Genomic DNA, 25,460 nt, shown 5'->3' with positions numbered 1-25,460 from the left:
TGAACAGTTTGCATGACAGCATGGGTCATATGGGGGTAGAGAGGACTCTTGATTTGGTCAGGTCTCGCTTCTATTGGCCAAAGATGGCTGTGGAAGTAGAACAAAAGGTCAGGACATGTGGTCGTTGTGTGAGGAGGAAAGCATTGCCTCAAAAAGCCACACCACTGGTTAATATTAAAGCCACAAGACCCCTAGAGTTAGTCTGTATGGACTTTCTCTCATTAGAACCTGACAAAAGTAATACCAGAGACATCTTGGTGATCACCGATTTCTTTACTAAATACGCGGTGGCAGTACCTACCCCCAACCAAAAGGCAAGAACAGTGGCGAAATGCCTTTGGGAGCACTTTATTGTACACTATGGGTTCCCTGAGCGCCTTCATAGCGATCAGGGCCCAGATTTTGAATCGCGCACAATCAAAGAGCTCTGTGACATGGCTGGTGTTAAGAAAACTCGAACAACCCCTTACCATCCTAGGGGAAACCCTGTCGAACGTTTTAATAGGACCTTGCTCGGTATGCTAGGTACCCTAGAAGAAAAAGACAAGTCCCGTTGGAGAGATTTTGTCAAGCCATTAGCTCATGCGTACAATTGTACAAGGCATGAGGTCACTGGGTTTACGCCATATGAATTGATGTTTGGGCGTCAACCCAGGTTACCCGTTGACCTTGCTTTTGGATTGCCATATCATGATAGCCCACGTCAGTCTCACTCCGAGTATGTCAAGCACCTAAAAAACAATCTAAAAGAGAGCTATCTCCTTGCATCAAGTGGTATGTCAAAAAGCGCAGAAAAGAACAAAGCTAGATTTGACAAATCTGTAACTCATTGTTCTTTGGAGGTCGGTGACCGAGTGTTGGTGAGGAACGTTAGGTTACGTGGGAAGCACAAGTTGGCAGACAAGTGGGAGTCTGAGGTGTACGTTGTAGTGAAGCAGGCAGCTGGGTTGCCGGTTTATACAGTCCGTCCGGAGAGAAAGGACAGTCCGTTGCGTACTCTTCACAGAGACCTGTTGCTTCCTTGTGGATTCTTACCATCATCTGATGTTGAAACTCCTGTGCTAGACCGATCCATCTCGAGACCTAGAACACGACAGAATCCTAATGTTGCGTCAATTGATGAAGATGCTCCTTCTGATTCGGAAGAAAGAAATTCATATTGTGTGTACGATCATTCTCCAAATGTGGAGACAGTACGTTTTTCTACGGTTCATCAAATCTATAAAGAAAGAGGAACAGTGTATGGTGATTCTGATAAGTCAGCCAAACAAACTCTTCCGAGTGGCAGAGTTTCGCAAAGAGATCAGAGTGAATACTTACCTGTTGAACTTTCCAGCGACAACTTACCTTCAGTTGATCCAGACGAGTACTTACCTGAGAATGTTCTTGAGATCCCTGCACAAAGTAACTTACCTGATGAAGGCCAAGTTGAAGCTGTAGTAGGTGATCCTGTTGATAAAGGAGTTGAAGTAACTGGTGTTGTTGAGAATTCAGATTTTCCTGCAATAGAAACAGAGCAACATTCAGAAGGTGAGATAGAAAACACAGACACTCAGCCAAGACGCTCTGGTAGACAGAGAGAGAAGCCAGAACGACTTACTTATTTTCAGCCAGGAAACCCCTTAATATATGTGGTTCAGTCTTTGTTTCAAGGCCTGAGTTCAGCTTTTGTTAAGTCTCTTGGTGGGGATGAAGATCAGAATATCCTTCCTTTAATGTCTAATGCTTTCCATGGTGCGGTAACCAGTCAACCAAGCCGAACATGCAAAGGGACTTGCATAAATTCAGGAGGGGAGAATGTAACCCTGGTTAATTGAAGTGTGCTTGAAGTGAATTATAATTTATTCACAGTCAGTAACATTATATTCTTTTAGTAAAAGTAAACAAAAAACCAAGTGAAGTATTAAAGAAGATTTAAAAATTAGTCGATTTACAATATTTAGAAGATAAGTTATTAACCAATGAGAGCTCGTTATCATCGCGTGCTCTGCGTGTGACGTGCGTGCGCAATGAAAGAGAGAAGACGAGCAGTGATAGAGAGAAGACGTGAACTGAACTCCGCGATCAAATTCATCGGAAAATAAATACATTAAAGAGTTTTTTTCCGGGAACGTGTAAGACAGAAAATAAGTTATTTCAAACGTCGAACCGCTGAAGAAGCCGATTGATCATTAATCACGGTTTTACTCGTTCTCAGACACCATTGCTGGTCACACGTGTCAGCAATAGGAGAAAAACGCCTGCATAAGAGCAAACCTGAACATGAAGGTAAAAGATCGATACAATTCCTTGTAAAAAATTATATTTGTTTAGTTTCATTTTAGTTTTAATATAAGTGGTTAAAAGTGTGGTTATATTGAACCGCATGGTTGTTCATTTCAGTTCACGGCCGCCATTGTTGGCCATGTGCGAGTGTGTAAGAGACACACACCTGTGTGAGAGTTAAATCGATTTCAGAGGTAATTAATTACTTTGATTTTTGTAGAAAAAATTATAATTTGTGTGTGTTACTGTTTAAATTGTTTCTAAGCGGTCATATTGAACCGCATCAATATTATTTGTTAATTTCAGAGAGTTTCCCGACGCCATTGTAGATCGCGTGCTTGTGTAAAAGACGTGCCTGTGTAAGAAGAAAAAAAAAACATTTGATACAGAGGTAATAGAATGTATATAGTGTTTTTGAGGAAATAGTATTTGAAATTTCATGGTTATTCAGATTTTTTGGTCTTTCACATGGAGTTGTTCTTGAATTCACTAAATGAATGTTCTGGTCTGTGTCCAGGCCAGGTTTTTTTGTGTGTTTTATTTTCTCATTTTCCAATCTCAATACTACGGATTGCGACTGCTGATTTCTGTTGCACCTTGTGAACATCACATTGGATGGCGAGCCAACCACGACTGCTGTAGACGAAAAGGACGACACATCATAAAGAGGACAATATCCTTTCTTTCAACTGTCAAACTTGCTTTATAAAGGCAAGCCAGTCCCAGTCTAAGGAATTAAGTTTCTTAATTCTTAAGAAAAAGAAACAAATGAAAAGAACTGATCAGTACTTTACAGAACTTTGAACTACAAATGGGAAAGAGTTTCTTGTAACCTGTGAGATTGAATCTGATGTCCTTCTTGAGACAACTGTAGTTTTTTTTTGAGAGAGAAAATCCAATTTTGTCACTTTCACTTTCATCTTATTTATTTGGTTTAATTTCTTCTTTTCTTCTGACATTTAAATGACCGGTCCTTGTATACTTTTGGGGTAAAGAAGAGTGCACTCAGGGAAGTTTTCTTAATAGATCTTTATTGTACATTGTTGTATGACATTGTAATTTGTGTTTTTGTTCAATTCTACCAATTTACATCGAAAGAGCCAATTACATTCAAATTTCAAATTCAACTCGTGTCTGTCTGATACTCCTCACCACAACCCGCCACCTCCTTTGCGATCTCTAAAATCTTCTGATCAGTCTAATTCATCTATTTTCAGTGTAGCAAATTAAATTATTAATTGTTCATAATTCATTAGATAAGTGTTACACTATATAAAGTGTGCTTATTCTCCATCAATAAAATATGTTTACCATAAACTTACTGAAAGTTGTAAATATGTGAATATGTGAACAACATGTGAAATGCATGTTATGAACATGTATCTGATCTCAGGTCGGTCTGGTTCATCTTATTTCATCCAGCAGGTGGCAGAATTGCAACAAGCCAGAATTTGAACTGAGCCTATATTGATCTATCTATGGATGTTGTCTTAATCTATTCATCCATGGATTCATTAAATAATTTTTTTTTCTATGATATTAAGTCTTAGTTTTTTTTTTGTTTTTTTTTTTTTAAATGCCTAATTGATCAAATGATCTGGTTGTAAAGCAGAAGTAAGATTTTTGTGCATAATGACTGTTTTCTGTATCCATGACCATTCATATTCATTCCATGGAAAACACAGCCAGGACATTTCCACAGAAGAAAGGTTTGGAACAATATGAAGGTGAGTAAATGACTCACATAAATTTTAATGAATTATTGCTAATTTATTTTTTGCATATAGTTTACCTTGGTGCAAAATCATCTGAGATTTTCTTTTTTTGTTTTCCGTGCAGTCACTGATTCATTTGAGTGATTTCACACATTGCTTCCCTCTCTGTGTCACACAAATACTGTGTTTGAAAGGCAAATGCAGACGAGCGTTATTTACATCCCCATAGCTGACCTTCCTTTGGGTATCTCTCTTTCTAGCTCTTTCTATCTGACTTTATCCCCATCTGTCTCTCTCTCTCTCCTGAAAGGCAAAGTCAGTTCATGTGTTTTGGTGCGGAGACACGCTCCACCTTGCCTCAGGACAGCTGTAGTTCCGACAGACAGGGGAAAAAAAAAAGAAAATAAATAAATAAAATGAACAAATGAAAGAAAACCCAGCAGAACATGTCAGTGTAGGCCAGGGGACATTTTATGTATGACCAAAGCCACCAATTTTAAATTGGAACGAATCCATGTATTTCTCTTGGACTTGGCAGCCAAATTTAAATTTGAGCTGCTGATATGTAAAGCAGTAAACACAGGGAATGTTTGTGGCCATTATGAAACTTTGAGTATGCTTACAGTATGATGACATAAATAGCATGGACATGTGTCCTTCACGCTTCATTACTGTGGACATAGATAAACAGAAGACAGCGCATATGAGACATGACTCAGAGTTGAGGCGAACTCAACAAACAAGAGCATGAAACATCTGAACTGTGTGAAACGCGCCCTCTCTTGTTCTGATCGAGAGATCCTTTCAATGCAAGATTTATTGCTGTTGAAATAACAAAACTGAATAAACTCTGATCCAATGTGTTTTTACTATAAACCATGTCAAATGGCATGTACATTTAGTTACTATTAGCTCTTAAAAAACTGAGCTCAGTACAAATACAGACTCAGGGGTCCTGCCAGGAGTGATGCCTGTCTCCAGACAGACCAGCATCCCCCTTAAACATGCACAAAGTAGAAATGCTGCTAGGAGTTTTGGTCAGTTCGACAGTTTGGGAGCAGTTCCTCCCCCCCAGCTCCACTTTAACCTGGCCTATGACCCCTGGGAGCACTTCACACCAAATGCACTCCCAACCACTGCAGACTATCACACAGAAATGACAAAAACTAAATTACCATACAAGCAAAAAGATCCCTACATTTGCAGTTATGGATGAGCGCACACATCAGACAAACGGCTAATTATTGAACACACATTTGTCACTAATCAGGCCAAGTCAAATCTACACTCGATTCAACTCTCTCTACTTGGAAGAATGCCTCATGAACAGTCAGGATCCATGTAGAGAAAAATCATCCGGTCTTACTGCATATGCATTTGTAGGAGTTTTCCCTGCACAGTGATTTAAAGGGTTAGTTCACCCAAAAATGAAAATTAGCCCATTATTTACTCACCCTCAAGGCATCCTTTCTTTCAGACGAATGCAATTGGAGTTATATTAAAAATTATATTAAAAAGTTCTGGCTGCTTCAAGCTTCATAATGCAGTGGGTGGTTGTTTCTCTTCATCAGTCCAAAACAAGTCCAATAAAGCGCATCCATCCATAATAAAAAAAGTGCCTTACATTAAAAATTTTATAAATCGCTAATTTTCTAAAGAAACATTGTTCAACAGTGACACCAGCAGGTAAAAATACAGCAGGAGTCTGTGCCTCTCTTGCCTCCCCTAAACCCATTGAGTTTTAACAGACCCCCTGAAGCGTGCCGTGAGTTTTGTGGGTGGTAATTGAGAATGAAAGGGGGAAAGTCACATGAGAGGAGGCAATACGTTACATCTTGCCTCTTGTGTTCGTGTGCGATCCACGTTCGCAAATCAGTCTGAATCAGCAATATAATGGTGTTAATGGGAAGACTAATTTTAAAAAGTACACACATTAGGTATAACCACTATGTTATGCCAAAATAAGACATAAAGAGCACTTATTATGCAGTTATATGGTGTTTGGACATAAATGTGTGTTGGCATTGTGTAAACACAACCACCCTATGATAATATTCCACCCACTCTTTAGTTTTTAATCTCCATTAAACCAAATCAATTTTATTAGACATGCCTGAACACTGGTTTTCTCACTATCAGTCCCAATTGTTTACTGAAGTAGGTATGCAAAGCAGAGATGTAATACACTACGCCCTCTTCTGAAGATGGGCCGGGTAATATGTAGCTTATTTGCATTTAAAGTGATATACACTAAAATAGCACCTTTTTTAAGACACGCCCCGAAAAAGACATTTTCCAAATGTTATAACAAATGATCTCAAAACAGAATAGCAGATTATTAATATAAAATGCATAGAAATATCAGTTGTTCAGTCATTCTATATCTCTAAACTGATATGTAAATGCCTTATTCAGTCTTATAACACTAGCGTGTTATTTTCAATATAAATTTATATGCAAGTTAAACACACATTACAGGATTATAGGTCATAGTCGTCACATAGTGTTTGACCCAGACTTGACCACTTTTACTGTACATGTGTGTGTGTGTGTGTGTGTGTGTGTGTGTGTGACCTGGTATTCATCACGTTGTTGGGACCAAATGTCCCCACAAGGATAATAATACCAGTAGATTTTGACCTTGTGGGGACATTTCTCAGGTCCCCATGAGGAAACAGGCTTATAAATCATGCACAATGAGTTTTTTGATGAAGTAAAAGTATGCACAATCTCCTGTGAGGGCTAGGTTTAGGTGTAGGGTAGGTGTAGGGCCATAGAAAGTACGGTTTGTACAGTATAAAAACCATTACGCCTATGGAATATCCCCATAAAACATGTAAATGGAAAGGATTTACATGAAGATGATGTGGGTTTTGGTCTGTGAAAGTAAATTCAAGACAGGAATCCTATCATCCACAAGTAAAATGTATCTTTTAGACAAAGAATATGAACCTGAACATGAACAGAGAATGTGATTTTCCCCAGATGTGATTTTCTGATTTCACCATTCACTCTTTCTCACTGCATTGGTGGATGACTGACAGCAGGTAATTAGCATTACTGTAACTGCCACTTTGTCCAAGCAGACACATTATGCACGTTAGGTTTTTCTATAGACTTCTATCCCCTAACCCAACCCTACCCCTAACCATTACAGAAAACCTGTATTGTTACACTTTTAGATAAACATCATTTAGTTTTTTAAATATGTTTTTCTGTGTGTGGTTTAGGTATGTGAGAACCAGCAGAACTAGCAAACTGATAATGAACTACAGTGGGGAAAATAATTATTTGATCCCCTGCTGATTTTGTATGTTTGCCCACTGACAAAGAAATGATCAGTCTATAATTTTAATGGTAGGTTTATTTTAACAGTGAGAGAGAAAAAAAAAAAAAAAAAAAAATCCAGAAAAACACTTTTTTTGGTCTCAGTCCTCTTTGCAGATCCTCCAAGTCATTAAGATTTCGAGGCTGACGTTTGGCAACTCAAACCTTCAGCTCCCTCCACAGATTTTCTATGGGATAAAGGTCTGGAGACTGGCTAGGCCACTCAAGGACCTTAATGTGCTTCTTCTTGAGCCACTCCTTTGACTTGGCCGTGTGTTTTGGGTCATTGTCATGCTCGACCAATTTTTAATGCCCTGGCAGGCTTCAATGCCCTGGGCCTGACGGTACACTGCCCCGTCCATCGTCCCTTTGATGCGGTGCAGTTGTCCTGTTGTCCTGTTCCCAGAAAAACACCCCCAAAGTATAATGTTTTCACCTCCATGTTGGATGATGGGGATGGTGTTCTTGGCATCATAGACAGCATTCCTCCTCCTCCAAACACAGCGAGTTGAGTTGATGCCAAAGAGCTCAATTTGATTTCTTGGTGACTATGGTCCCAGCTGCCTGGAGATCATTGAGAAGATCATCCTGTGTAGTTCTGGGCTGATTCCCCACCATTCTCATGATCATTGAAACTCCACAAGGTGAGATCTTGCATGGAGCTTCAGACAGAGGGAGACTGACAGTTATTTTGTGTTTCTTCCATTTGCAAATAATCGCACCAACTGTTGTCACCTTCTCACCAAGCTGCTTGGCGATGGTCTTGTAGTCCATTCCAGCCTTGTGTAGGTCTACAATCTTGTCCCTGACATCCTTGGACAGCTCTTTGGTCTTGGCCATGGTGGAGAGTTTGGAATCTGATTGATTAATTGCTTCTGTGGACAGGTGTCTTTTATGCAGGTAACAAACTGAATAGCAACAAAATAATCCAGAAAAACACATTTTAAAAAAGTTCACGAGCTGAGATTAGAAGCACTCTCTTAAAGGGAATGCTCCTAATCTCTGTTTGTGAACTTTTTTAAAATGTGTTTTTCTGATTTATTTTGTTGCTATTCAGTTTGTTGCCTGCATAAAAGACACCTGTCCACAGAAGCAATCAATCAATCCATCAATCAATCGATCCATTTGCAAACTTTTATTTAAAGACATGGTCAGAACACTCCTAGGTTACGTATGTAACCCTAGTTCCCCAAGGGAACAAGAGCTGTGTCCCAAAACGCTATGGGAACGTATTCATCATGACCACGCTCTGAAACGTGTCTAAACCAACCAACGGAGAAACGATACGTCACAGGTGGGTGACATCAGACCAGGAAGCTATAAAAGCACATGGGGCACATGTGACCGGCAGCTTCTGATTGGAGAAGCAGCATGATGCAGGGGTGCCAGAATATGGCTCGAGACGCAGCTTGAGTTCCCGCTGGGGAACTCTCCTATGTTACGTATGGGGAACTAGGACCAAAAATGCTGTGGGAACGCAATGCCCACGCCACAAGACTTGCAAGCTCCTGCCCAGTGTGGCTGCAGCACAACTAAGGCGAGAGGACGGCAGAGCCTGGAGTGGCCCGAATGTCTAGGGCATAGAATCTTACGAAGGTAAGAGGCGTGGACCAGCCCACAGCATTGCAGATGTCAGACAGATGAACACCTGACAAAAAGGCCTTGGAGGCCACCATACTTCTGGTGGAGTGTCCAAAGGAGTGGGAAGGTGAGAGGACTCATATGCAAGGGAGATGGCCTCCACTATCCACTGACTAAGGGTCTGCTTAGAGGCGGGGAGCCCTTTCTTAGAGGGACCATAGCACACAAGCAGTTGGTCTGATTTTCTCCACAGAGCAGCTCTGTGGACGTATGTGTCCAGTACTCGCATGATTAAGCTTCTCTTGGTTAAACTTGGTCCAACTCACGATTAAACTTGGTCCAAATGAGCTCCACCACCTCGGGGCCATCAGGCCATCGATTTTTAATTTGGCGACCGCACGACTAACCACCTCCACAAGCTCCTAATACAGGACGGACTGAGGGGGCGATTCCACAGTTTCGTTGGCCACCTCCCCCTCTCCCTCCTCGGAGGAAGAGAGGTGAAGCACCGAGCCTTTTTCCTGGTAGGAAGAAACCGCAGAACGAGCTTCCGACCCAGATTGAAGGCTGGATCTGGAGCCTGAAGAAGGAGAAAGGGACGATCCCATCTCCATTCCCTCCTCCAGATCCATCTGCGAACTCCACGATCGTAGCTGTCGGGACAAGACGACTTTTTCACTGGAGTAAGTAATATTATGGCTAGACAAATCTTATTTAAGCAGGAATGGCTTAAAGTAAAAAAAAATAATAGCTTAATGATGGATTAATTTATTACAAACTCAAAGATTTTTGCTTCACAATGTGTTAATTAATCGATGGGAGTCATATGGATGACTTGTGAATCACTGTGATGTTTTTAATCAGCTGTTTGGGCTATATTTTTGATGGCACCCATTCACTGCAGAGGATCCATTGGTGAGCAAGTGATGTAATACTAATTTTTTCCAAATCTGTTTCTGCAAATTTTCATTTTTGGGAGAACTCTTCCTTCTATTTAAGGGTCCATAATCCTATAAGACTACAGTGATTTAAAAAAAAGAAAATTCATTCAAAACCAAACTACTTGTTTGTACACCCACACCCACATAGGGACTCTCTATAGGTGCACTAGTTTTTATACTGTACAAACTGTATTTTCTATCCACTTACTCAAACTCTACACCTAAACATAACCCTCACACAAAACTACTGACATTTTTTGAGTAAAAAAACAAACAAAAAAAACAAACACTGTTTAGTACACTGTTTTTTTATACATTATTTGCTTAACGATGACACAGAAATACTCATGTCATTATACACATTCTCTCTCCATATCTATTACTGTCTTCTTCTGTGTGTGTTTGTGACCATATACAGCAGGCAGCATCATAAAAACAGAGACTAACTCTCATCTGCAAACAACACACATATGGCAACACAGGCCAAACATGCACAAGTATTTTTGACATAATTAGGCCTGTTTGTGGCAGAGGTGGAGTCATTGTTGATTCACTACAGCCCTGCATCACAAAAAGAGCCATCTACACCTGTAAAACACCCAGGTTTACACCAAAAAACATTTTACAGTTTTTTACAGATGCTAGGACAAATTTCTCAATACTCAGGTCACTTTTGCAAAACTCTTCACACAGTGAGCACAACAGAAGTCTATGTAGGCTAAACTGAGGATCAATTATCATTGTTTTGGCACAAAATGCATTCAATGACGACATCTCTCAAATTTCATAAATTCTTTTCTCACTCAGACACAACAACTGCCAAAAATCTTTGTACGTACAGGACATTTTGCACATGCTTACATACTGTTTTCAAAACTGTTAAACTTATGTTCAAAACAATAACATAATGCAAAACTGAATAAGAAAGCAAAGTTCAACAGCAATATTTTATTGAAACAAATCTAAAAATGTGAGTAGATTAGCATTACTATTGTATCTGTATCAGTGGATGGTGTGTGTACAAATTCTTGTATTTTGGAATTACTTAGTGCAAAAAAATAAAAATAAATAAACAACATAAAATATCGACGAATTCTGCATCATGTCTGATTCATTCCAGTAACATATATTGCAGTTATAAACAATATATATTGCAATTATAAACAGAGATGTGTCCTTGTTTTACACAAGAAAACACTGTGTAATGCTACATGTTGTTAGTGTTTTTTAGATCATTGTTTTGTGGGTGACAAAGTGTGTTTGTAGGCTGTCAACCATAGTGTTCTGGAAGAATGAGTTTATTTGAGACCTGAATAAAGTGTTTTGGTAGTTGTAGTGCATTCTGAAAGTCGGTTAGGAGAATTGTGTGAAGAGTTTTGTAAAAGTGACCTAAGTATTGAGAAATGTGTCCTAGCGTCTGTAAAGAACTGTAATATTCTGCTACAATTTAGGTCAAGTGAGGTGATGTGTTCTTATACTCTGTATTTTTTTAGAGTGTACAGGGGTTGGCCTAACTTACCCACTGGCTTATCTTACCCCATTCTACAGTTTTCCTTATACCGTTTAAGACCTCAGCATGCACAATCACATTTTAGACTGCATGCTTTTAATACTATTCCTGATTAGTGATGGAACTGAAATGTCTGTGCGTGTCTAAGCGAGTGTGTGTGTGTGAGCACAGGTTTATTTATGAGTGGATGTGTGAAAGGGCTAATATATTCACATGTGTGTGTGTGTGTGTGTGTGTGTGTGTGTGTGTGTGTGTGTGTGTGTGTGTGTGTGTGTGTGTGTGTGTGTGTGTGTGTGTGCCAGTTTATTCATGGTTGTGGTCTAGCTCTGTCACACACAACCCTGAGTCACAGCAGTCAGACCCACATCTAACAGCCCAGTGAGCAGATAAGTTTAAACACAAAGACACACACGCTCACAATGACACACACAGACAAACACAGCCTTGAATAAACTGGCACACAGATTCATCCACACACATGAACTTTTTCCACATAAAATAAAGAAAAACAGGGGAGCAAATAGCATAGCAGAAACAGAATAGTGAGACTACATGTCACATCTCACATGTTTTCAGCCAGAACACTTGTAAGAGGGCACATGTTTTAGATAAGACTTGAAGGAAAGCACTCACTTCTACCATAGTCTGCTAGATAGAACAGCTCACTGCCTACTGAACCCGCCCTTATCACTGTCTCTGTTTACTCTCATCTGAGGATGCACCTGTGAAACAGATCAACCTCCTCAAGGTCATTCTGTACCATTGACAGAATTATCTTATCTCAAAACAAGAATTCCTTTGCAGTAATTCAATAATTACCGTGGTCATGCGAGGGTAGTAAGCTGGCATGTTCTACATAGATATCATGATCTTGTTGGTACGTTTTTGTTAGTAACGCCAACTAAACGATGGTGGAAAGACACAATCACTGTATCCAAAGGCATACATATGCAAAAATAGCATTACTTAGGCAAAAACCTCAAATGACCTGAGCTATTATATTATATTATATTATATTATATTATATTATATTATATTATATTATATTATGTTATATTATATTATATTATATTATATTATATTTAATTTTCTTTCACTGAAATGTATACTATAGTTATTATACTGGCAGTCCACTAAAAGGGTTAGTCAAATTCACACACACAATCATTTTCTATATCAATTAAGTAGTGTAAAAAATGCATCCAACTGTATCCATTGTATCCAATATTATGCAGTAAGGTTACTATAAGGACACTTTGTAGCAAGTGCTTTCCGAAAAGGACTGTAGTACAATGATACTTTTATTTGTACCATAAACAATTACCATATTACCATAATTACAATGATTATTACCAGAGATTGTTAATTTAAAGAGCTACACTGTAAAAAATTTGCTGTAAATTTTACAGTAAAATACTGGCAGCAGGGTTGCCAGCCGGTTACTGTATTATTTACAGCAGCATTGCCGTAATTTTAATTTACAGCATCATCCTGTATTTCCTGATTACAACAAATAACTGTATTTTTTACATTGAGTTTTTTTACAGTATACTACTTTAATTTGTGTATTCTGTATTTGCAGTATTTATTTTCCAGATTGCTGAAAATTAATGACTAGCAATTTAAACAATTTATTAACTGCATAAGCTTTAAACAATATTTAACTGCATAAAGTGTTGTATAGTATGTAAACTCAGTGCACCTATTATTTAATAAAAACAAAAATAATAATAATTTGACACATCTTAATCTTGAAAAACAGGTCCAATTTTATTTAACATACAACTCAAATTTGCATGAAAGAAATGTCATAGAGCAGTGTATTTAGTATTATTCTGAATTCCAAAATAAATTGGGCATGAAAATATTTACTTGAAACATATATTACCCTGCAAAACTTTAAGTTTAACCAATATTTAGCCAAAGTTTAACCAACATCAAGTTAACCAACATGGTCATAATTAAATGGTTCTAAATACCACAAAGACAGTGATGAATTTTCACAACTTCATGGACAGTCCAACATGGCCAAACAACAAGCCCTCAAGTGAGTCCAACAAAACTTCTGATCAGAAAAGGAAAACAGTTCTGCTCCAGATGCTGCCCCATCCCAGGATGCAAAGAGTGGCTAAAAATATAGAAAAGAACAAAAAGGGCAATACATTAGATATTTTACAAAACAATGACACAGTCAGATACAGACAGAGGGATGACAGATACAGTCAAAGGCAGAGAGAGTGATGTGTGTTACAGTTAGATCAGTATGATTTTTAATGTTCTTTAAAAAAAGTTATGTATGTTCATCAAGACTGCATTTATTTAAACAAAACAGCAAACTTGTGAAAGATTATTACAATTTAAAATAAGTTTTATATTTCACTATACTTTCCAATATAATTTATTTCTAAGATGCAAAGCTGAATGTTCAGCATCATTACACCACTGTTACATGATCTTTCAGAGATCATTCTCATTTATTATCAATATCCTGATTTATTGTCAATGTTATTGAATGTTAAGTTGTCAGTGTATGTTTTGGAGCCTGTGATACTTTTTCAGGATTCTTTGATGAATAAGTTTAAAAGAACAGCAGTTATTTAAAATATAACTTTTATCTAAACATATAAGTCTTTACAATCACTTTATCCATGAAAGGATCCTGAAAAAAGTATCACAGGTTATTAAAAATATTAAGCAGCACAACTGCTTCTAACATTGATAATAATTTAGCATATACAATAATTTCAAGGATCATGTGACACTGGAGTAATTAGAAGACTAGAGTATTGATGCTGAAATTTCAGAAATAAATTACATTTTAAAGTATATTAAAATAGATAAAACATTATTTTAAATTGTAATAATATTTCATATTATATTTTTTTCTGTATTTTTGATCAATTAAATGCAGCCTTGATGAGCAGAAGATACTTATTTCAAAACATAAAACCTACTGATCACAAACTTTTGAACGCTAGTGTACATAATAAAAGAACATAATAAAAGGAAAAACATCTTGGTGTATGTGTACTTACATGTCAGTAATTCCACTGAAAATCCTTTGCATTGCAAAGAAGACTGGTAACTTGGGCTCACTTTAACTGGTTTCTTCTGTGCCCTGTCGTTTTAGATGGGTCTTTGCTTTTCAACTTCTTTGTTTCTCTCTCAGGATAAATATCTACAAAACAGTCAGGAAGCAGACAATATCTAATTCACATTAGTTTTAGCTTTTGTACATCTTAATTATTCTCCCTAAAAAAAAAACGTCTCTCATCTTGAGTTGAGAAACATATTTTATCATATCCACATGTAAAATGCTGGTACTCAGATTATTAGAATGCAACTATTACCTTTGAATGAACTCCAAAGCTCCGTCTGTCTCCTCCTGGTAATGTTAGTCCAGAATATGTAATATGCTGCGAACTGGCCAAACAGGAAAATAGGCTGGAATAACTCATTCTTTAAATAAAAGTTAGCAAAAAGCATTAACGTTACATTCAAACAATAAGCGAATTAGTAAGTTATCCAAGGTCCTAGCACATCTATTTATTACAGTTACTGAGAAAAACTGTAATTCAATTCCTAAGAAAATGTCAACGATTACAAAAGATTACTGAATATTTTCACACATATACAGATTTGATTGTTTCTTTCCCAAACTGCACTGACTGCTCTTTAAGTTTAGTGTATATGCTTTATTTTTTAAGATTAACAGTTTTTTTCCAAAGCATTGTTAGATGTCAATGTTCCCTGTGTTTGCTATGTCAAGATTTTATTTCAAAAACAACATCATAGCTATTAAATTATATATTATTATAATTTTAAATCAGGATTTAACCTCAGAATGATCTTAGAGTAAAAAAGGTGGCTGTGATTTAAAATTAAATTATAATCTCAATTCAAGAGATGAAGGATTTTGAAAGTCTGACAGGAATCAGTTTTGAGTACAACTGTACGGTTAACTCTGCCTGCTTTAAAGATTAACAGTTGAAAACATTCGTTTGAAATTTAGAAAAAAAAAAAAAGTAATCAAATGTAATCAGTTACATTACTTTAATAAAGTAATTCAAATAGTTACACTAGTTATTACATTTTAAATAGGGGTAACTTATAATCTGTAACCATTACATTTCCAAAGTAACCTGTCCAACACTGTCAATTAATGTATTCAGGTTGATTCAGTGATGTTTGCTAATACAATTGAAGTCAAAAGTTTACATACACCTTGCATCTGCAAAATGTTAATTATTTGACCAAAATAAGAGGGATCGTAAAAAATGCATGTTATTTGTTTATTAAAAACAAACAAACAAACAAACAAAAAAACTGCTGTGGATCATTCAGGTAACAACACAGTATTATCAAGTGTTTGAACGGAGTCACTTTTATAAATTCAACTATTATTTTCTCTTGTGGACTATATGTAAACATCTTTTATGTGAAATATCTTATTCAAGTCAGTACTAAATAAAAAATAACATTACTCTTTTTGGTAAAATAATTAACATTTTGCAGATTCTGCAAGGTGTATGTAAACATTTAATTTAACTCTATGTTTAACTTCAATAAAACCAGTTAATTTAAATGTTACCATTTAAGGTTACCATTGTATTTACATGAATACCATTGTTCTTCCATTGTGCAAACAGACAGACAAACAAACAAACAAGAACATGTTGGCATGTGCTAAAGGCTAAGAGGTTGGTGCAGTCTCCATCTCAGTTACGCCAACTAAATAATGGTGCATGGACACCATCAGCGTGAAGAGAGTTTTTCGTCTAAAATTTGCTTAGAATTGAAAGCAAGACTAAAACTTGTTATGAATGCCAATTAACACAATGACAAGTCTGTAGAGAGAAGTGGGTTTAAAATCAATTATGTTGAACGAGAACATATGTTTTGTCACGCTCGGATCATTCTCTACATTTATTTATAGCTATAGAGGAGATATTATCATCGAAGCATCGTTCATCCAAACTGCAATCGCGTTGCTACGTCAGTCAGCGCGCCTTCTCTCTCTGCGCGTAACCTTATTCCGCTCCGCCTCGCGCTCCGGCGCTTGCCAAAGCATAGTTTCTCTGACAACTCTGGCACAGACAGTGCTATTCTGCCAGAGGTCACAAGAAGGAGGTACTGCACATTTCTGTGTTGGTGGGGAGTGTGTGTACTTTTATATACATTTAAAGGAAAGAGAGTTTTTTTCTTCCCTTGCCGTACTTTCCAGTTCGCGTGTCACCATTTCCCCCAAAAGCCAGCCGGACTTTTTAGCGCGAGCTTCTCGGGTGCTCCACAGCAAGCGAATAATTGGCGCGGTCGTGGGCATCGTCATGATAGTGGCGGTGGTGATCGCAATTCCGCTTCTGGTCCAGACCTCAGTGGTTTCCTCGCACTACGAAATGATGGGAACTTGTCGGATGATCTGTGATCCGTACAACCCCAAACCGAGCGCCACGGCGCTGGAGGTGATGCAGGATCTCAGTGCCATCCCACCATCTTTCGCTCAAGGGACTAGAGGGGATCCGGGCCGCCCGGGCAAACCGGGACCCAGGGGTCCACCTGGCGAACCGGGTCCACCTGGTCCAAGGGGACCACCTGGAGACTCCGGCAGACCTGGATTTACAGGCATCACATCGGGAACGGCGAGGACTGAGACAGGAGACGTTGGTCCAGCGTTGGGGAACATCAAGATCGCCTTTTATGTGGGTCTCAAGAACCCTCACGAAGGCTACGAGGTGCTCCGGTTTGATGATGTTGTGACAAATGTGGGAAATCACTATGATCCCACTACTGGCAAGTTTACGTGTCAGGTGTCGGGGATTTACTACTTCACCTACCATGTGCTAATGCGCGGAGGGGACGGAACAAGCATGTGGGCAGACCTCTGTAAAAATGGACAGGTATTTCTACTACGTTTACAGGAACAAATACATGATGAGAATTAAGGCTAATTAAGACACCGAGTCACCAAAAAGGGGTCAAGAAAAGGATGAAGGGTCTTAATAAACTTTTTTTCCCCCCAAGAGATAGCTGTAGCTTCATTTCAAGTCTATTTTTAAAAAGCGTTCTGCACAGAAGCGCATAAAGCGCAGCGCAGTGTTACTTTGGAGGTAACCTCAACATCTCTATCGCTGTCTAAATTGGACAGTGGATCAATAAAATAGATGATGTGCAGTCATTATTTATCACTTTATTCTAGACTTTCAAATCAGAAATGTATCTAAACAGAAGCTAAGTGCATAAGGTGCTAAAAGAGAATTGGGTTTCCTGGGATTTCGTCCAGAACATTCTAGGTACTGGCAAATTGTTGAAAAAAAATGACGCTTTTCAAGAATTACTTTGATACTATCCAAATCCATCGACTGTCAGGTAATTGCGAATGGTGAGGTAATTACATGCATCAAACAAGAGCCAACTGATTAATTTAAACAACTCTATGGATGTGAATGTACTCAGACATGTTCTGATATTTTAAACATTTCAAGCTGAAGTGGACAAAAAGGCCTTATTTGATTTGCAACTGGCGTTGGAGGCAAAAAGTCTGCATCTCACTGATTCTTTGGGGAATATAGTAGCCTACATAATAAACATCTGAACAGCATCATACAATAAAATAAGATTTGCATCACGAGACCAAAAGAGCCGTCCAACGCTGTTGCTGTAGACAGCGAGATCTACTAGTAATAATAATAATAATAATAATAATTTAACAGTCATAAAGTAGGCTATACACCCTCACTCATAAACGCGTACACACGTAAATACATTCTTACTGATCAAAATGCACAATCAAAAACACACTCAATCACTGCACAATCACAAACACAAGCACACACTCAGCTGAGTTGCAGAATAATCATTATTATAATAAGCCATGCAACATGAAAATAAAACGGATAAATAAAACGGATTTATCATTAAATATTAAACCAAAATTACACGTTTTATCAGTTTATCCGTTCATTTTAGGACATTTCTTAAATACATGCTATCACAGGTGCTGCGAATTCAATGGCACTGAATGACATTCTGCGTTCATTTGAACAGGTTCGGGCGAGCGCCATCGCGCAAGACGCCGATCAGAACTACGACTACGCGAGCAACAGTGTGGTGCTGCACCTGGACTCTGGCGACGAGATTTATGTCAAACTCGACGGCGGAAAGGCCCACGGAGGAAACAACAACAAATACAGTACATTTTCTGGTTTTATTCTGTATCCAGACTGAGCTGCCACCTGCTTCGTTTCAAATTAACTGACTGTTGATGAATCTCCTCTTTCCGCGCGGCACACTCTCTCGGCACTTCATTGTCATTCCTGTCCGTAGTGTCGCTGGGAATATAAGGGTCATCTGAACTCAGCGCCAGTGTGAGAATATGTTGTCTGAATTTGTCCCTTTCTGTTTAACGATGTCTTGTGTTTGGCTATTACACACCCAATTAAAAGAAACAGGGTGATTTGTGCTCAAATGAGTTTATTTTCCCGCATTTATGAGCCACTAGTGGCCCCTAGTGTGATGCAATTTCTGGTGTTAGATAAATTGGTTTTTATGTAAATATGAACAAGCATATTTTGCTCTAAAACTGAACAATCTGAATTTAGCTCTTTGGGAAAAAAACGAAATGGACAGTTCACCCAAAAATGAACCTTCTGTCACATCTGCGTACTTATGTTGTTTCAAACCTGTGTGATTTTCTTTCTTCTGTGTAACCCAAAAAGAGATATTTTGTAAAATGTCCCAGCTTTTACTTCCCATAACAATTAAAGTCAATGGGGTCATCAATTCTTCAAAATATTTTTGGCTGTGTTCTCCAGTAGAAAGAAAGTCATCTGGTTTGGAAAAACATAAGGGTGAGTAAATGATGAAGAGATTTTTATATATGTGACCCTTGACCACAAAACCAGTCATAAGTAGCACAAGTATATTTGTAGCAACAATACATTGTATGGGTCAAAATGATCATGATGATTTTGATTAGTAATATGCATTGCTAAGAACTTCTTTTGGACAACTTTGCAGTTGATTTTCTCAATATGTTTTTTTGCACTCTCAGAAATGTTGTCCTACACTCTTAAAAATAAAGGTGCTTCACAATTCCATAGAAGAACTTTTCTTGGTTAAATGTTTCCATAAAGAACCTTAAACGTCTGAAGAATCTTTCTGTTTCACAAGTTTCATATTATAAAAAGGTAGGAAAGAGATGGTTCTTTAAAGAACCTTTGAGTGAATGGTCCTTTGTGGAACCAAAAATGGTTCTTCTATGGCATTTAAAGCACCTTTATTTTTAAGAGTGTATCCTTCTTGTCCACAGTCACATATATAACCTATTTAAACTCCCAGTTAAACTGCAAATGGCTTTATTTTTAAACCTATGGTTAAGCAATAGAGTGTTATTCCTATTTTATTTAAAAAACAAGCCTGTGTGTGTGTTTGTGTGTGTGTGTGTGTGTGTGTGTGTGTGTGTGTGTGTGTGTGTGTGTGTGTGTGTGTGTGTGTGTGTGTGTGTATTTTAATGAAGTGTAGTTCATCAGTGAACTCTGGGACTTGACGTTTGACCTCACACAGGTTCTTCTGAGACCTTCAGCGATAACACAGCTAATTCAATGAGCATGCCAAACATCACAACCACGAAAGAGAGAGGAAAATAATTCTGAAAGAGAAAATGATGTCTAGTGCAATCAACCAAATAAAGTCCATGTATTAAAATGGCAGAAATTCCAACCATTAACACTATTCAGAAAAGCAAAAATTAGTTTATCTGGTGTGTTTTTTGATTGGTAATTGGTGCCTGTACATTCATAAAATAGGTAGAAGGTTAATAAACATCCTCAAACAACCAAAAATTGTCTGTTAATCCATCCGACACTTGGCATAAAACACTTTATGTACAGTGCCTTGCGAAATTATTCATACCCCTTCATATTTTTCACATTTTGTTATGTTGCTGCCTTATGTTAAACTACTTTAAATTACTTTTCCCCACATCAATCTACAATCCCTACTCCATAATGGCAAAGCAAAAAAATAGGTTTTTAACATTTGTGTAAATTTATTAAAAATAAAAAAACGGAAAAGATCCCGTTGCATAAGTACTCATACCCTTTTCTGGGACACTGGAAATTTAGCTCAGGAGCATTCATATTGCTTCTAGATGTTACTACACTTCGAGTGGAGTTAAACTGTGGCAAATTCATTTGAATGAGTATGATTTAGGAAGGCACACACCTCTCAGAATAGGTCAAACAGCTGAAAGTGCATATCAGAGCAAAAACCAAGTCCTGAGGTCAAGATAACTGCCTGTAGAGCTCAGAGACAGACTTGCGTTAAGGCAATGATCTAGGGAAGAGATCAGAAAAAAAATCTGCTGCATTGAAGGTTCACAGAAGCATTATCCATAATGGATGGAAAATAAAATTGTAAAATTTGCAAATCTGGTTTTTGCTTTGTCATTATTATGGTGTATGGAGTGTAAATTTTACAAATTGATAAAAAATAAAACTCTGAAATAAGTACATTGCATAAGTATTCATACCCTTAACTCAGTACATAGTTGAAGCACCTTTACAGCCTCAAGTCTTTTTGGGTATGATGTGACAAGCTTTGCACATCTGCATTTGGCAATTATCTGTCATTCTTTGCCTCACCTTTTCACCTCTCAAGCTCTGTCAGCTTGGATGGGGGCTGGCAGACATGTTCTAGAGTCCTAGTTGTTCCAATCGTCTTCCATTATGGATAATGCTTCTGTGAACCTTCAATGCAGCAGATTTTTTTCTGAACTCTTCCCTAGATCATTGCCTTAACACAAGTCTGTCACTGAGCTCTACAGGCAGTTATCTTGACCTCAGGACTTGGTTTTTGCTCTGATATGCATTTTCAGCTGTTAGACCTTTTCTGAGAGGTGTGTGCCTTCCTAAATCATACTCATTCAAATGAATGTTTAACTCCACTCGAAGTGTAGTAACATCTAGAAGCAATATGAATGCTCCTGAGCTAAATTTCGAGTGGCCCAGAAAAGGGTATGAATACTTATGCAACGGGTTCTTTTCAGTTTTTTATTTTTAATAAATTTGCACAAATGTTAAAAGCCTATTTTTTGCTTTGTCATTATGGAGTAGGGAGTGTAGATTGACTTGGGAAAAAAAGTAGTTTAACATAAGGCAGCAACATAACAAAATGTGAAAAAAATGAAGGGGTGTGAATAATTTTGCAAGGCACTGTATAATGAGGCTTCATAAATGCCTGATTACACACTGCCATTAAGATCCAGAACATGTAAGAACACTAATATGAAATGTAAACATGGCTTTTCTATCACAGACATGTCTTTTAGTTTATAAACCGCCACAGGTTTGAATATGTTTACCCAACACACACTTACAGCAATTAAATGCCCTGGTGCTTGTCTTTCTAGGACTCTACTAATCTAGTTTGATTTGTTTGCCTAGTCTAATTTGTGTCTGCCAGCACCTCTAAATCCTCAAGATTTACTGGCTTTGACAAAAGAGCCAGATTTTATGATTGTTCACACAACCCATGAATTCAAATGAACACCTGAATTATTCTGGCTCTGTCTTGGATTATTTGTTTGAGATATTTGACCGGCCACCACATGTCGTACTCTCTGACAATTTGGAGAAGAGTTGTTTAGGAACACAGGACTTGATAAGCTTTTATTAGTCCGCGTGTGTGCGCGCAAGTGCGATCTGATCCTCGTGATCGTGTGAGGAGGCACAGCTGGTAGTTACAGAGTGAAAGAAAACTAAGCCAGGGGGCTCACATCACTTTTCTCTCCCCTTCTCTCTCTCCCCCTTGCTCATTTCTCTCAGCTCCTCTGCTGCTCTTTAAAATATAACCGCACACACACTGGAGCAGCTGGATAACAGACCTGTCACACTGTTTTGCATTGAAAGGCTTTCAGGGAAAGAAGCAAACACGCGCACACACAGTCCAATAATTATATGACATCATTCAAAGCATCTCCGTCACAGCAACTTTATTTCATCATTAGAGCTCACGGACAAACACACTGCTGACACTCTGTGCTGCTGCATCCAACTTAACTGCTCACGCTGAGTCTCCACAATCACACATCTCTGTTAAACATCGCCAGAAGTTCCTTACAAGAGTCCAGTTCATTTAACACTCATGTTCTGTTGAGATAGACCTTATTGTTTTTATTGCTGATGTCCCAAAGAAAAATTGTGTAGTTATAATGATGTATAATAATTTCATATGAAAAATCAAAGCCCAGCAGGCAGATATTATTGATGCATTACCACTCTGTTGTATGAGAAAGTAGACAAACAATTTTCAGATATGCGATTAGCATCTGTTCCAGTAATAATCCATCCCCAGCAATTAACCATTGTTCAATATTACAATAAAACAAATCCAAATAAACAACTGGAAAAAGCATATCTACATTGTGCACAAATTTATTGCATTTGTTTACTTGCATCATATACATGGAGGATAACTGAAGCATGTTATGAAGCTGAAATTTTGTTCATAAGTTCTTAAATAAGACATATTTGTTGTTAACCTGGTTTTTCAGTGTTAAACTTACTTATTTATTGTTTATGTATTCTGCCCTCCAAAGGCAAAGCGCAGTAACTTCACATTTGGTCAAAATTGAGTTAAGGCTTAAAATGGGTTTTATGACAACTGTTTTGTCTTGTTTAACAAAGTAAACAAAGTGTAAACAAAGTCTCCTGGTTCAATTTTGTCCCGTTTTAGAGAAATGAGAGTGTCAAAACTGCAGTAACTACAAAATCCAAACTAATACCATATATGGTGTAAAAACTTTAAAGGCATTTTTCTCAGTTTCAGTGTTGGCGTAGTTACTGCACTTTGCCTTTGTAGGGCAGTATTGTTTCTTAAGGTATTGAAATGTCTTTGGCTATAGCAAACCCAAAGGTCCTCTTTATAGTAGCCTATCATGGTGTCACAATATTGTTTTTTTTTTCACCTTAAATCTCCAACACACAAAGATTCAATGAGTTTAATAAGAGTTTAATTACTCATTATGTTCCAAACTTGTAAGACCTTTCTTCATCTTTGGAACACATTTTAAGATATTTTTAATGAAATCCGAGAGCTTTCTGTCCCTGCATAGACAGCAATGCAACTGACATGTTCAAGGCCCAGAAAGGTAGTAAGGACATTGTTAAAATAGTCCATGTGACATCAGTGGTTCAATTATAGTTTTATGAGGCTACAAGAATACATTTGTGTACAAAGAAAAGAAAAATAACAACTTCATTCCAGCGCTGGCATTCTGTCGCAAACAGAAGAAGACACACGCTATATCTAAAACTTGCTTGATTTTTGACAGATAACTTGCAATTTTTTTACCCAGCCTTACTTATTTGACTATACAGACAATAAATAAAAGAGATCACATAATTGTGATATTTTCGTGAATAATGGTGGAGAGTGAAACAGAAGAGAAGAATTCTTCTTTGTGCACAAAAAGTATTCTTGTAGCTTTATAACATTACGGTTGCACAACTGATGTCACATGGACTATTTTAACAATGTCCTTACTACCTTTCTGGGCCTTGAACATGTCAGTTGTGTCTATGCAGGGTCAGAAAACTCTTAGATTTCATCAGAAATATTTTAATTTGTGTTCTGAAAATGAACAAGGTCTTACGTGTTTGGAATGACATGAGGGTGAGTAATGGCAATTTTCACTTTTGGGTGAACTACCCCTTTAATAATAATAACAATCATAATGCCATATTTCTACAGCTTTTAATGCTTGTATTTTCTGTTGGGTACAGTTTACTTCAAGACTTCAGTTTACATCAAGCCATTAATTTTAGTTGCAACCAGCTTCACCACAGAGTCTTTGGTTTACATGGACAAGGAATAATGATAATAATAATAGACAGATAAAAAGAGTCTGCACTGTCCTTATAGACAATGTAACTAGTTATTGCATATAGGAACCATATTTTAACTGTGTTTTATGAAGTCAGACCACAGTTTAAAAAAATATAAGAACAATTATCATTCAATTAATAAAATTTCCATATAAATACTACTTACAAACTACTACAGTAAAACCATCATACATTTTTAAGTGTATTACAGGTTAAAGGGCATCTAGTGACCCTCCATCTGCTGTTTGTCAAGACACATTTGGTACCCTAAGCTGAAGACACTTGCAATGCAGTCTAACACACATACACATGCTGTCCATCATTCATTATACCTTTCTCTCTAATGCGCATCACGCTTCAGCCAATCAGAGGTTAAAGGGCAAGCAGTCGGCTCTAAAGCATGCTAAAGAGAGACACTAACACACACACACACACACACACACACACACACACACACACACACACACACACACACACACACACACACACACACACACCTCCAGCTGTTCTAATTCTGGTCTCTCAGAGGAAATGTGGTACATTTTTGAAGTGCAAAAGAGGATAGAATGAGTGTACAATTAAATTTCCACATGTGTTATTGTTCATGTGTGATTCTATGTGTATTCTTAGTAAGACGTTAAACAGGATTTACACTCCCAGGTAAAAAAAAAGTGCACTAAAATGCACTTTATTTAAGTATACTTAGTACACTTTTCAGTAATGTACTAAAAGTGCTCTATTTTCGCACACTAATTTTGTACTTAATGTACTAAAAGATAGTATTAAGTATATGTTAAGATAAACTTAATACCATCTAAGTGTACTCAACTGTGCTATTTTGAGACACCCTGAAATTGAACTAAAATGTGCTTTTAACATACTATATCTGTATTTTAAAAAATATATTTAGTTAAAACTAGAAATACACTTGAACCCTATTTTTAAACATTTATAAATATATTTAAGACTAATTTAAAGTATAATAGTAATATATTAAAAGAATATTCAAAATGTGAAAAAAGTGTGCTAAAATACACTAAGTATACTTAGTACACTTTTCAGTAATGTACTAAAAGTGCTCTATTTTCGCACACTAATTTTGTACTTATTGTACTAAAAAATAGTATTAAGTATATGTTAAGATAAACTTAATACCATCTAAGTGTACTCAACTGTGCTATTTTGAGACACCATGAAATTGAACTAAAATGTGCTTTTAACATACTATATCTGTATT

At 37.4% G+C, this 25,460-nt stretch overlaps 1 protein-coding gene across 1 annotated transcript; it reads left to right on the top strand.

The window, feature by feature from the left end:
* The first annotated feature begins 16,432 nt into the window (after window positions 1-16,432).
* c1ql2 (complement component 1, q subcomponent-like 2) lies at window positions 16,433-20,168 on the top strand. Its single transcript, XM_073845861.1, has 2 exons — window positions 16,433-17,236; window positions 18,384-20,168. The coding sequence occupies exons 1-2, from the start codon at window positions 16,667-16,669 to the stop codon at window positions 18,561-18,563; spliced, it is 750 nt and encodes a 249-aa protein (XP_073701962.1). The 5' UTR covers window positions 16,433-16,666; the 3' UTR covers window positions 18,564-20,168.
* The last annotated feature ends 5,292 nt before the right edge of the window (window positions 20,169-25,460 follow it).

The sequence above is a fragment of the Garra rufa genome, chromosome 8 (genome assembly GCF_049309525.1).
Source record: "Garra rufa chromosome 8, GarRuf1.0, whole genome shotgun sequence".
Classification (NCBI taxonomy): Eukaryota; Metazoa; Chordata; class Actinopteri; order Cypriniformes; family Cyprinidae; genus Garra; species Garra rufa.
This window is presented reverse-complemented; position numbering and strand designations above follow the sequence as displayed.

What these genes read in the sequence shown, in the direction of transcription:
- c1ql2 (XM_073845861.1), top strand. Translation starts at nt 16,667, where the DNA reads ATGATAGTGGCGGTGGTGATCGCAATTCCGCTTCTGGTCCAGACCTCA. An exon ending in ACCTCTGTAAAAATGGACAG is followed by an intron (nt 17,237 to 18,383) that starts GTATTTCTACTA and finishes TCATTTGAACAG; the next exon opens with GTTCGGGCGAGCGCCATCGC.